This window comes from Bactrocera tryoni, chromosome 1, assembly GCF_016617805.1.
Source record: "Bactrocera tryoni isolate S06 chromosome 1, CSIRO_BtryS06_freeze2, whole genome shotgun sequence".
Lineage (NCBI taxonomy): Eukaryota > Metazoa > Arthropoda > Insecta > Diptera > Tephritidae > Bactrocera > Bactrocera tryoni.
Window position 1 is genome coordinate 16,287,625 of NC_052499.1, and position 14,233 is coordinate 16,301,857.

At 33.3% G+C, this 14,233-nt stretch overlaps 3 protein-coding genes across 3 annotated transcripts in view; 2 read left to right on the forward strand and 1 right to left on the reverse strand.

Annotated features, from left to right (window-relative positions):
- The window catches only part of LOC120776560, a 24,979-nt gene extending 22,865 nt beyond the window's left edge, over positions 1 to 2,114 (forward strand). The window contains exons 19-20 of the mRNA XM_040107321.1: positions 1,344 to 1,701; positions 1,790 to 2,114. Coding sequence (XP_039963255.1) covers positions 1,344 to 1,701; positions 1,790 to 1,967 — 536 coding nt within the window. The 3' untranslated portion in view covers positions 1,968 to 2,114. The remainder of the gene's footprint in view (positions 1 to 1,343; positions 1,702 to 1,789) is intronic.
- LOC120776552 (probable ATP-dependent RNA helicase spindle-E) lies at positions 2,036 to 14,215 on the reverse strand. The gene is made up of 18 exons (XM_040107308.1): positions 13,899 to 14,215; positions 13,568 to 13,837; positions 11,537 to 11,686; positions 11,094 to 11,333; positions 10,910 to 11,026; positions 10,617 to 10,834; positions 10,397 to 10,551; positions 8,675 to 8,841; positions 8,287 to 8,617; positions 8,079 to 8,224; positions 6,855 to 7,456; positions 6,620 to 6,770; positions 6,326 to 6,550; positions 4,497 to 4,838; positions 3,863 to 4,432; positions 3,636 to 3,757; positions 2,603 to 2,821; positions 2,036 to 2,535 (listed from the first exon to the last, which is right to left on the reverse strand). The coding sequence occupies exons 1-18, from the start codon at positions 14,088 to 14,090 to the stop codon at positions 2,400 to 2,402; spliced, it is 4,353 nt and encodes a 1,450-aa protein (XP_039963242.1). The 5' UTR covers positions 14,091 to 14,215; the 3' UTR covers positions 2,036 to 2,399.
- On the forward strand, positions 11,940 to 13,301 carry LOC120776589. Its single transcript, XM_040107361.1, has one exon. It carries the CDS (start codon positions 11,999 to 12,001, stop codon positions 13,187 to 13,189), a length of 1,191 nt encoding a protein of 396 aa, XP_039963295.1. The 5' UTR covers positions 11,940 to 11,998; the 3' UTR covers positions 13,190 to 13,301.
- Positions 14,216 to 14,233: the final 18 nt, after the last annotated feature.

Sequence of the window (14,233 nt, forward strand, 5' to 3'; positions counted from 1 at the left end):
AATACACAAATTAGTCTCTCAAATTGTGAAAAAAAACGAAATTTTTTATTGGAAATTTTGCGCACGTCCTTTTCTCACCAAGAAGCTGTTAATAATGGTCTAGTATAGCATTTTTTTTTTGCGGGTAAGGGGTGGAAAATGCCTTCATCATCATCAGTGCAGTCGTCACAGCAATGATATGTGCCATTTGCAGGTCACTGAAAACCCCCCTCTAAAGAACCGTCACCCACCCTAGAACCACATTTGTATTACTTCAGGGTGGTGTTCCATTTTTCTCTTTGAAATTTTTACATCTGCGCACCTGCGTCCAGGTCCCGCTTTTTGCTGCTTAGCAAGATTGCTGCGAATTTCTTGATAATCTCCTAGTTTGCTTCACTCGCCAGCGTGACTCTGATTAAATTGTTCGTGTTTATTGGGCCAACCAAGTCTTCTACGGCGGTGCGTTCTCCTTGCCATGTGGAGATACTTTTTGGAGTATCCGTGACCGAATAACAGCTGGGTGTGTATCCCATCTTCGTTGTCATGTTGTTATTGTATCTTTCTTTATTTGTTCCAAGGCGCTCTTGTTATTATTGAATGTTTTCTTTAGCTCCCACAGCTTTACCCTTTCGGATGCCAGAAGGTCAATTGGGAAGTACCGCTTATAACTAATATTGCATCGTCTGACACAGTTCGGTAGGCTGATGCAACCCTGAGCGCTGCGGTGCGGTGCACTCTGGCCACTCTTTACGCCGGTTTTCATTTTTAAGCACATCTGCCCAGATTTCAGCTCCATATAATAAGACGCTGATTATCGTCGACATTAGAAGCTTCCTCTTTTCTTGGCTGAGGCCTCCGATGTTGGCGATTAATCTGCTGATTTGCTAGGTGATTTTCGCTGCCTCTCCTGCGGCGTGCTGGTTAGTCTGGGGTCCAGTCTTATGGAGTCCTAGGTTACTGATTTTTGCGTCCTAACGATATCCGTAGCCGGTTGCATTCTTATTTCGAGAGGTATGAGCTCTGTTTTTTCTGTAACGAGTTGGAGTTTGTGTGATTCGAGCCATGCTTGCGTCCGTTTCATGACCTGATTAAGCTTTCTTTGCGTTTCTTCTGTGTATCTTGCTGTAATTACTGCTGCAATTTCGTCCGCGTAGTCAATTAAGTACGATTCGTCTACTAAAGCATGCCATACAAGCTGACCGATAAAATCAAGCCCATGTATGAAGAACTTTATAAGTTGTGAAGCTATAAAGCTTCGGTGCAGCCAAAGTTAACGTTTTTTCTTGACTTTACTTAACATTTGAAATCAGTTGGTAATTCTTTCATCTTTTTCTACACCAAAAAAAAAATAATAATAATTGCAGGCTCCTGCTCGGTAATAAATGGCATGATTAACACCTTCGATGACTACCTAATCAACCTGAGCGAATTCACCAAAGTAACCGTGGCGAAACACTGTCAAACACTATTGGCCGCCGACTGTTCGGTGTTGCCAGAGATGGCCATATTTTTATTGCCCTCACCGGAGAATGGTTTAAGTGCAAATTACGGTTTACGTGTTTATATTGGACAGAATTACTTCACTTTCCGGCCGGTAGATAATCATACGAAACTACAAGATGATGCGCCCATATACATAACGGTTAACAGTAATGAGACGTTGATCAATTTGCGCGATAAGCCATACAGATATCCGGAGGATGTGAGCGATTATGATTTTCAGTGAGTAAACTTCTTCTTCTTAATTGGCGTACATAAAATTTGTTTTTGGATTTTTTTTTATAAACTGTAAAATTTTTACCGTATGCAGCGTGGAATTGACCGAACATAATATACTGATCGTGGAGAATGCGCAAATGCATGCGACCATACAATTCGATTTATCCAATGTGTTGAATCTGGAAATTTACGGCCTCTACAAGAGTAAAATGTGTGGACTCTGCAGCAAACCGTTGAATGCAATGCAAAATTACACATTATGCATGTAGCGTAGAAAGTTTCATTACATACAAACACATATGCGTACATACATTGTATATTAAAATATGCATAAAAATATGTTATGTAGAGTAGCAAGTTTATTAATACGAATAAAATTACAAATTAATGAGAAGTTTTAATAAAAAAAATTAAAATGATAATTCAAAATAAATGGACATTCAATTCATTATGTTCAAAAAAAACTGTGTACGTATGTATGTATGTAAGTGGTCATATTTTTAAATTCGCTTTCGGGTATGTACCATGTCATATATAGGAAGTAGAAAACTTAAAAACTAACTTAGAAATACTAACACCTTTAAATAAACGAATATAGTTCGTTTATGGCGTGTGGAAAATAACGTTATTCGTTTATTGCGTGTGGAAAATAGCGTTTGCGGGTAGTTTATACGAACTACCACTACCAATAGCCGAAAAAGTTAACGTGGCATTTTGAAACGTATCTGATGCTCACGATCACGATGCAGCTGAGAGAGCAAATGTATGCGTAGTTGTACGATATTCTCCAAATTTTGATTACATAGCTGACAAGTGAGCGTTTGTATGGGGCCATCACTGAAAAAATACGATAAATTCAATTTAAATTTCACTTTTCAAAAAATGGCTTGCGTTTTCAACTCACAACTGACACAAGCGATGCAACTCCTGACAGTGTACGCCCAACGAGTGTATGCGATCGAATTTCTCATCGTACAATCTGAGTGCTGAATGCATCGGGAACAGTGAGCGATGACCGTAAATGGGTTCGGTTTCGATCAAGTCTTCTAGATCGTATGGTTGCCATACATTATCGTGACTATCCACATGTGTTTCAATATATTTGCGATTTTTGTTCAATAATCTACAAGAAAGAAAATAGAATAATAAGTTTTTTGAATGTTAAAGACATACATATAACAAAAATAAATACGTGCTTAGAATGTACGATATTACAAAGTGAAAGTAATCTTACAGAGAAGTTTTCTCAAAATCTATCATGAATTCTGAGAGGTTTAAACATTTATCCAATTAAAAATTTATAGAAAAACTTTTCCTTGATCTTACAAATAATGACACATGATCTTAATGCAGCCTAACAATGAGGGAAACGATGACAAAAGAAAATACTAGAAGAAGAAGAGTTAAACGAAATAATTATCGAGCCAATTTGAGAATATATATTGGAATCAAAAATAATTACGTCAAAAAAAAACTGAAAATGAAAACCTGGCTTTTTAAGCCAGGCCTTCATGACTTGGGTTGTTTTTATGCCAAGGTCTGTCGGCACTGCGTCTTAACCAAAAGCTGTGTTGAAAAATGTGTATGATGTTACAACAACAATACCAAACAAACGCGTCTACATATCCAGAACAGAAACAATAACAGCTAAAGCAACTTTCAAATCTCTACAGAAATGCTTGCTAATCAATCCGATCATGAAGTCACACACATTAGTGCCTACAATTTAAAATTTTCTAATTTTTCATGCAATGTCAACAACAACAAAAGTAGAAGAACCTCAGAGAATCTAACTATTCGCACAGAAGTATGACAAAATATATATTTTTAGGCTTAACGTCCAATATTCACCTAACTGGTACGGAATATGTAAGTAATACAACAACTACAACTCCAAAAGTGTCTTACTTTCAAGAAATGTTTGCTTATTCGCTTACCTTATAATTAAGTTTTTAATTTTGGCAGATAAATCGGCGCGCATATTTGGCAAAATAGTTGGACGCTCATCACTTGGATCCGTATATAACATGGTATCCATGCAATAGCGCAGTTGATTAATCTGAAAGCGAGAAAATTTCATAACAAAAAAATCCAAATTTTTTATACATAACCCTACTTTTATTTTTCAACTACCATATAAATTTAGATCTAAATGTCAACTCACCAACTCCAAATCGTCCTTTGTAATGTCAGCATCTAGATTCAAAACAATATCATGCTCCTCATAGAGTGGCTTATAGTTATCCTTATTATAACCCAAGCCCGCTAGTATTGCTACATATTTGGTTTTATTAATATTCCGTTTTATCTGCATGGTTGGGCAGAAGAGCAGCGTCATTAATGCGCTAAAACCATGTATATTTGGCATAAGTGTCGTTGAGCGCGCAGTAAGCTTTTCGGTGTTTTGCGCTTCCGTAATACTGGCCGCAACAATTAGACGTTCGTGCACATCCTGCGGATCTGTGTCGATCAACACGGAATTCACCGAATCACGTTCGACATGCACACTCTTCCAGGTGCCTATGCGCACGGCGGAGAAAATCTTCGTCTCGAGCGCACTATATGGACCGCGTAGGTTAATAGTTTTGGTGCAATATTCACGTGGTGGTGGATCCACTTCGACATCGACTTCCGGTTGTATAGAGCGTAAATATTCTTCATTTTGCTTGGAATGATCTTCGTCGAGGAAGCGCGTAGCAACAGCTTGTTTACGTAAGCGGAAATCATGATCGGCCTGCAATACATATGAAAACAAAAATTTAATCAATTATTCGTATGACAAACTTTTAACTACCCACCTTAGACATATAATTCTCATCCGATTTATGTGCGAGCCCCTTTTCAACCAAAATGTCGTTCAGTGTGCCTGTAGCAGTTTTTATAATCACATTCGAAATACCAGACACCACTGAGTAAACTTCAATTTCCACCACACCCGCATCGGCTGTCTGTTGCATGAATTCCATTGCTTCATCGGGCCATTTGCCGCTGGGACATTTCACCGTTGACGGCTCGACCATTACAAGGCGACATTCAAACATACGCGGCGGTATGTCGTGAAGCGACTCACAGTGACGCGAAAAGCGACGCAATTGTTCAAAATCTATAACATCAGTATTGCCATAATCGATGAAGAATACCTGGAAACCAAACATGTAATTAAAATCAAATGCTCCAATCTGAACAATTTATTCGGAGATTGTACAGTTGCCTTGGATAATTATTCATGCCAATTTTCGGGGAAATATCTTATCAAATAAAAAAGTTTTATATACAAAGACTAGGTTTTAATCGATCAGTTTGTATGACAGCTACATATAATATATACTATAGTTGTCCGATGAGCGCCTTCTTGAGGAAAAAAGGGCGTGTGCAAAATTTCAGATCAATATCTCAAAAACAGCGGGATTAGTTCGCGTATAAAGTCAGACAGATGGACGTAGCTAAATCGACTAGGCTCATCACGCGGAACATTTATACATATAAACATACATATTGGGTAGTCGAAAAAGTCTTTTCGTATATCTAATCAAACTCAAACTTATTTTTTTATTTATACTAATAAATAAATAAACAAATATGTATCATTTTGGTCGACCACTTTTTGCCATTTTTCCGCTAGAGACATTATTCCATCAGTATAAATCGAAATTTCGAAATTTCCAGAACGGAAACGAGCGAAGCATTATTGTGCTACACGAACTGATACAGCATCGTCTCCCTAAACTTCACAAATTTTATTGGTGGCTTGTGTGGCATTCTTCCCTTTTTTATACAAAAATTTCAAAATATGGTGATTTTTTCATAATTTCCAACCATTTTTGAACAGCTGTAACTTTTTTTCGACTTCCCCGAATTTAAACGATGCTTAAAATCTCACATATACTACTGCAACGACAACTATTGCCAAAATACGAAAAGACTTTTTCGACTACCATATATTATAGGGTTTCCGACGTTCCTTGTGGGTGTTAAGAACTTCCTGACAAATTTAATATACCCTCTCCATGGTATAAAAAAAAACATTCACGAATTATTTTAATTTTGGTGATGAGTGAACTTTGGCAGTGCTAAGGCTGCCAGATTTTTCAATAACTGTAAAATGCCGTTGGTGAATATTATTCCAAAAAAAAAATAATTCCAAATTGTATATCGCAAATAAAACCACGCTTAATATATTATATATGTATGTGTGAATATTAGATCGCGTATGCGGGAAATGTTCTACTGATCATTATAAACAACTTTGTCTAAGAGACTATGGGTCTTACACTGCTTTCGAGCCAGCGTTTTTAAAAAATCTGTATAGTAGATATGTGAGATAGTTGTCTGAACTGGCCGATTCCGTGAAATGATCAATAGAATATCAAAATGCATCAACGTATTAAGTTTCATTCGCATATTTTAAAAACTGATGAACGAATTTTTATGATCCCTAAAAATTTCGCCTTAAAACGTGCTGGCTCGTTTTATATGCATAGTCCCTTGGGCAAAATTATTAGGAATAATCCGTAAAATATTTACGGCATACGCGATTTTTTCGTTTTTTGGCTGCCAGTAAAACGATCCGCTCTAATGAATATACATATATCAAAAAGAGAGTAAAAAAAATGCATATCATAAATACCTTAAATTGGCAATGTTGTCGCGCCGCAGTTAGCACTTTCACTATCCTAGCGCGATGGTATTTATTTTCAAACGGTGCGGCCACCATCATGCCTTTAGCTATGGCGGCAGGACTTTTGAAACGACCGCTTTGTAGATTTTCGGGACTATTCAAGAGTGCATGGATTTCCCGTAAACGCTCCATTTCCGAAAGCGGTTGAAAATAAAATTTGCTGCAACTTTCAATCTAAAATGAAGGCGAAAATGTACATATATACATATGTTTTTAAAATGAGATATGAAAACTTTGGCTCACATGTGTTATATAGCCGCGTATCATTTTTTGAAAAACAGAGGGCAGGACAACTAATTCAGGATTTTTGATTTGCTTCTTGACCGGTTGCCAAACACCTTCCACCATTGTGCCAATACGTCGCTCCTCGGCATAGCGCACCTCGTTACGTGGACTGCGAAAGAAATTATATAATTAATTGATTATGTATTCAATATGTTTTTTTGTTTTTTTTTTTTTTGATTGCAAACCAACTTACTCCATGACACGTATGCTTGTGCGTATGCCAAGCATACGCATGCGCACAGCCTTATAAACATCGGGGCAAACACGTCCCGGCACAAGCAGCCGATACGTGCCACCATCGTCATCGGCATCTTGATCTTTTTTGAAAGTGACAAACACACGTTCGGCGCCTGGCTGAAAACGCACTTCGATATTTTTCGGATGTATGCGCATAAATTTAAACAGTTCCTTAATGGAGCCCGTATACAATTGGCCAATATGACGTGTATTGAAGCCGGTAAAGTAGACGGTATTGCAGGGATCATTGCCGCAGAGCGTATGGTAAATACCACGTTCACGTTCGGTATCATTCAAATTCGAACGTGTAAAATAGTTGGGATAGAAAGCGCCAGCAATAATGATTTTCAATATAATTATCTTTTCGCGATCAATCCAGCAAACACGTTGATAGGCATGCTGCTCGCGTATGCCAAGCCTTTGCAGACGTTCACGTAATTCCAACACAAGCAAATGCATTTCTTTCATTGAACGCAAATTGATGAAATAACGATTGGCCCAATAGTGTTCGCTGGCTTCCTCGTGGATATTTTGTTGTTCGCGCATCGAAGACCAAAGCTAATAATAGTAAAAAAAAAAAGATCGAGTTTCACCGACGTTTGAATACAAACATGAGGGTGCTCCGGAAGTTTCAGTTTGTGTCCGTGAATCATTTACTTTTCCCCATAAATTTAACATAGGACTTCATAATCTTGTTTTTCTTCCACAAATAAACCTACGACCTTGGAAAGAGGATAGCCTAATACAAAATTTAGCGCTCTACAAAAAAGGTCTTAATTATTTTTTCCATAGAACCACTGCTGTAACATTTATGCGTAGTTAAGGTTATGCATCAAATGTACTGAGGCGCACACAGAAGTGCCTTTTAAATTCTGTGTTGCTCATACGCCATGGTGTACATTCATACAGTTTGCACTGTATAACTAAGATATAACTTTAAGTGCGTATAACTTTTAAAGGAAAGTTTTTTATAAAAAAAATTAATTGGATCCTTTTTGTAGAGCGCTGTATTTTGTATAAGAAAATATTTTTTTCAAAGTTGTAGCTTTACTTCGAATAAGATTTAGGCACTGCTCAACTAAAAATAAAAAGCTTGTTTACATTGGACAATTTTTTTAGGGCAAAAACTGAAACTTTCGGCTCGTTTGCAAAGAAGTTTAAAAAACTTTAATAAACCTACACGATAAGCTCTTAAAATGGCAAACAAGTCCGAGCCAGAACCATCAGCCCAAACTAGTTTTTGTATATACGCCTCCACTTGGGTATTTTCACGACCACGACGATCGACGCCAGAGCGGAATATGGAACGCACACTTAAGCCGGCAGCTAACAAAATACAGTATGATAAACTTAACACAAAGCTCTGTTATATATATAGAGTTTACTACCGATTATAATCGCCTCTTCCATAGCGCTGAATATATAACCCAACAATATGAGACGTGTTAGACGTATGTCTAATGGCATGCCGGCCATCACACGACCCATAAAACTCAAATCACCATCTTGTATGGAATATGCGCCATTAACGGTGGTGAAAAGTGCGCCCACCTCTTTCAAAGTCAATATGGTGTTATGTATGTCCGAGAGATTTGGCGGTGTCATAGCCAAACCGAGTATATCTGGCGGTGGCCCCATCTCAAGCAATTTGGCTTTAAGCACCGCGTTTTCTAGTGGGCAACGCAACATTTCAGCGGTACCAAATTCTTCCATATAGTGCTGAAAATAATCATATATTTTAGCTTATGATGACATGCAATTTTTAAATATACATACTTCATAGAAATCCTTTGAGACCATGCGATAGACACGGCCATTCATTACACGACCTGCACGACCAGCACGCTGACGACAATTGGCACGTGATGCCCAATGCAGTTGCAGCGACGAAAAATTTGTAGCAGTATCAGTGACCAGTGACTTCGTTAGGCAAAAATCAATGACTAAAGCAAAAAAAAAAATATATTAATATATAATAGATATAAATTAAATACATAAATAAATAAATTTAAAAAATATATACATATAAATATAACATAGAAATTATAATTAAATAAAATATTAAAAAAATTAAAACCATATATACATATTAAAAAAAATTAAAGAATAAAAACAATTTAAAAAATTAAAAAAAACATAAAAAAAAAAAAAAACACAAATAAAATTATAAGAAAAAATGTAATTATAAAAATAAAAATAAAATAAAACTTAAAAATTTAAAAAACGTATAAAACAAAATTGAAAGTCGTTAAAAAAAAAAAACAAAATACGAAATTAAAATTAAAAGAAATATACATACATACATAAAAAAAGTACCTACATAATACAAAACTTAGTTTTAATAAAATAATTATTTAAAAGAAATTAAAAATAAAATTACTTACATAGATGTACATATGTATGTATATAAAAAAGTATATAAAAAAGTTTTAAAAATTAAAAATAGAAATATTTACATACATATTTACATAATATTTATATGTACATACATATGTACATATAAATAAATAAAAATAACGTTCACAAGAAAATAAAAAAAATATTTACATATGGATCATATATACACATAAATATTAAAAAAAAATTTAAAAAATATAAAAAATATAAACAAAAAATATAAAAAATATAAAAAAATATAAAATATAAAAAATACAAAAATATAAAAAAAATATAAAAAAAATAAAAAAAATAAAAAAAATATAAAAATATAAAAAAATATAAAAATATAAAAATATAAAAATATAAAAATATAAAAATATATAAAAATATAAAAAAATATAAAAAAAAATATAAAATATATAAAAAATATATAAAAATATAAAAATATAAAAAAATATATAAAAAATATAAAAATATAAAAAAAATATAAAAAATACAAAAAATATATAAAAATATAAAAAAATATAAAAAAATATAAAAATATAAAAAAATATAAAAAATATATAAAAATATAAAAATATATAAAAAAATAAAAAATATAAAAAAATATAAAAAATATAAAAAATATAAAAAATAAAAAAATATAAAAAATATAAAAATATAAAAAAATATAAAATATATAAAAAATAAAAAAATATAAATAAAATAAAAAAAAATATAAAAAATATAAAAATATATAAAATATAAAAAAATATTAAAAAAATATTAAAAAATATAAAAATATTTTAATTAAAAATATAAAAATATTTTTAATTAAAAAATATAAAAAATATTTTTAATTAAAAATATAAAAATATTAAATTAAAATTAAAAACATATAAAAATATTTTTAATTAAAAATATAAAAAATATTTTTAATTAAAAAAAATATTTAAAAATATATACGAAAATTTAAAAAATTAAAAGATATATACAAAAAAATTTTAAAAATAAATTTAATATAAAAACACATATAAAACATATAAATAATAAAATATACAAAAATTAAGTATAAAAAAATTTTAAAAATTAAATATATATAAGAAACTTTAATTAAACGTTATGCCATATTTTACGCACCGTATTTAACGTCCGGCACGGTTATAGAACTTTCCGCAATGTTTGTCGCCAGTATTACTTTACGAAAACCAGCTGGTGGGTGATTAAATACTTTGCTCTGCTCATCCGGCGAGATTAATGAATGTAGGCGTATGGGAAAGAGTTTTACATTAGTGCTGGAATTATATATAGCAAGTTATTTAATTTTTTAAATTAACATATGTATATGCACCGCACATACTCAACAGATTCGCTTAACGATTCTAATTTGTGGCACATTTGATCAATTTCATTGATACCAGGTAGAAAGATCAGAATCGAGGTTTGTGGCAGTGAGCTCGGATCCATGGAAACAGAAGCTTCCTGCTTCTCTATATTATCTATGACAATAATCAGTTTATAGGCAATATTATACATTTCTTTCGATATGCCAGGATCAGATACGTCCACATCGGTGTTCTGTAAGCAAAATATGGAAAAACAACCATTAATACATAATAAACTGATTTACGCAACGTATACGTGAACATTTACCGTACTATTGATGCGACCCAGATCGGATAAATAGAATTCGCGCACCTGATAAAGGCGACGTGTATCAACGCGCAGCACTGGCGCCGGATTGCGGCGTATGGTAAAGTAATCAGAGAACTAAAATTAACATAAAATTATTATGAAGTTTCTAATATACATATGCAATTTACTATAGTATACCAACCTCTCCAGCATTGATTGTAGCTGACATGAGTACAACTTTTACACCGCGTGAATTTGTAGTCAACAGTTTTCTTATAACTATCAGTAAAAAATCCATTTCCTGGTCACGTTCGTGCACCTCGTCAAGAATAATATGTGTAAATTGTCTAAGTGACTTCTCCTTTATAAGTTTTTGCAACAGTACACCAGTTGTGCAGTACAGCAAGCGTGTATCTTCGGAAACTTTCGCATGCAAGCCAACCTAGGAAAATATATAGAAAGTATTTCAATTTTGTCTTTACTGAATCTTATCAATTGTTGTTATTGCAATATTTCCGCAATTTCTTTAGACTTATTATTGACTTTTTATATACAGGTGGTTACAAAAATTGAACCCTTTCGAAGGCGAGCTGGCGACAGCTTTTTCAAAAAAGTTTTTAATTTAGTCGCACATTTCCATTTTACCTGAAAACCAACAACGGAACCTTCTTCCCATTTTCTCTCCTGGCAAACACGCCTAGCAATAGATATTGCTGCAATCCTGCGTGGTTGTGTGCAGACAATTTTGCAGTACTCCCGATTTACATAGGCTTCGTCGAGTATATACTGAGGCACCTGATATAAAAAAAAAAATATATATTATTAAAAAATATTTATATGTAAAGTTATTAAATATTGAATAGTCGAAAAAGTCTTTTCGTATTTCTAATCATATGTTAACTTATTTTATATATATTTTTATAATTTAGGAAATTTTAACATATAAGGAATACCCTAACGTTATTGTTTACAGTTTCGATGTAAATACAAAATATCCCAAAATAAATAATCTATCGTGGATTGGCCACACTGAACAATTATTTTGACATGTCTGAAAGCCGATTTTTGTGCTGCTGCGCTAAACAAAATTAAGTGCGAAATATTATCATGGAATTGGCTGTTTTCGAGGACTGTCGAAAATTAATAGCGCTCTTTGTGCGTTTGGGAAATAATAGTTTCTCTTCATTTTGTAATCAGTGGAAAACTTTGCAATTCCAACATATTTACTTTGCACAAACATCACATATTGAAATAATACAAACGACCTCTGCGATTATGCACTGTGCAAAGCACGACATATGCAATTCTGACGAGGATGACATAAATATAGATCCACTTGTGGAGAATAACACGAGAAACACTACAGCGCAACACTTTGCAGATGAACGTATGCGGAGAAGAATCGGTTGTCTATATCTGCTATATGTAACTTACTTTAAACAACCTACAGAACGTTACGTTAAAATTGAATGCAATCTAAATACTTGGAAATCAATAAAAAACTTCATAGACTCCTTGCCATTAACTCCGGATATGGACGAACCTCGTTATATATTTTGGAAACTATTACAAGTCGGTGCATTTTGTTTCACAGCTTTAAATTATTGTGTAGGCTTGGAGGATTTTGTTGATTACGATAATTTGAATGATGAAGATAATGTAGACTTTTGTCAGAAGAATAATAACAAAGGACTCGGACAGCAATTACAAGATTATCCAGCAATTCAACGCATATTACCCGCGTTAACAGTGCTTGAAGATGGTTACAATGAAATGAAGGAAATGTTAGTGAACACAAGTAGAAGTGGTATGCATAAGCAATCCCTGCCAGCAACAACGATTTTCAAAAGTATGGAGGAGTGTTTTAAAAATATTCAGGCTATAGTTGAAGATGGTGAGGGAAAAGAAAGTACAAAACGAAATTTGAAGCGTAAAAGTTTCACTAATAATCAAAATGAAAAAGAAAGGGAACTAGTCAGTGGTGCAAGTGAGAGCTCTTCAAAGAAAAATAAAACAGTTAGAAGAATGTCTGCGCGAACAGTATTCACCGATGAATTGCCAGACGATTTATTAGATGATCTGCAAGAGCAAGAATCCATAGTAAGCACGGAAGATCAAGATTTGTCTGATGTTGAACAATCAACTGAAGAAAATGTGTCTGATGAGACGAATGCTCATTTAACAGAAACTCAAGAAAATGGTGAGCAAGAGGGTGATGTCCATGTAAAGAGTAATGGAAAAGAAGTAATTGAGCAGCAATTAAATGAACTATTAGAAATAGAACTAAACAAAGAATGAAAAACGATTTCATCTAATAAGGATAACTAATTAAGTTAAATAATCTTAATTAATGTCAAATATATTGTAAGTAACAACAAAAACGTAAAATATAAGCGAATTGATGAAGAAATATATTTAAAAATGAATATACATAGATACTAAACATATATATATGATTTTTTTAAAAAATACTATTCAGACCTAGAAGAAATCTTTTGTGGTCTCCGAAAAGGTAGGAGACTATAGTATCCTCATAAAAACTCAGATACATATCGTAGCCGTAACTGCTAATTTATATAAAAATAGGAATTTATGTACTAGCTACAAATCAAAGAGTTTTCGCTTATCATACCATATTATGTACATATATATTAATGATATATTATAATTACTCACCTGTGTAGTTTTTCCGCAACCAGTATCACCTTCAAGTACTACCACAGGATATTTACGTATAGCTCCCAAAACTTGGTCTTTGTTGTCGTGTATTGGAAGCGATTCATCTCGATTCAAATTAAAATTATATCGTGTATATACATTGTCATCAATTCGATTTGTCTTTGGTTTAACATCATCTTCATCACTTAAATCTTCAAGTTCATCCATACATGTAGATGAAGTTGCGCCATGCCGTGACGAACGTGTATCATTCATCGGGTCGTCCTCCTAAAACAATTAATATAACTCATTTTTCTACTTTTAAATTTTTTAAATGTTAATTTTTTGCCTCTAATATTCGTCTTCGCTCTTGATCGGCAATGTGTTTGGAATATTGATCACCAAAATATTCGCGCTTAATGGGTCTGCCACTATCAGCTTTGCCTGCATTAGCAGCAATGTTACCCGAAACACATCCTCGCGGTACAGGAACACGCTTAAATTCTTTAGTGAAGTCAAAGAAAGTTTTCATTTCATCCATTTTTGTTGCCACAAATTATTTATTTATAGTCTTCGCGATTGGTTTTTTAATTTATAAACTTATCCGCAAAGTTATTTTACTCGATTGTCTAGTCCAAAAATTACTTCTCCGTTATTTCCCATAAAAGTGCTGCCAATCATATA

Excerpts from the sequence above, each read along its gene's own strand:
- LOC120776589 (XM_040107361.1), top strand. The coding sequence starts at position 11,999 with ATGGAATTGGCTGTTTTCGAGGACTGTCGAAAATTAATAGCGCTCTTT.
- LOC120776552 (XM_040107308.1), bottom strand. The coding sequence starts at position 14,090 with ATGGATGAAATGAAAACTTTCTTTGACTTCACTAAAGAATTTAAGCGT. Across the intron at positions 11,334-11,536 it reads GTTCCGTTGTTGGTTTTCAG|GTTGGCTTGCATGCGAAAGT; the intron begins GTAAAATGGAAA and ends ATATTTTCCTAG. Across the intron at positions 11,027-11,093 it reads CTACAATCAATGCTGGAGAG|TTCTCTGATTACTTTACCAT; the intron begins GTTGGTATACTA and ends TGTTAATTTTAG.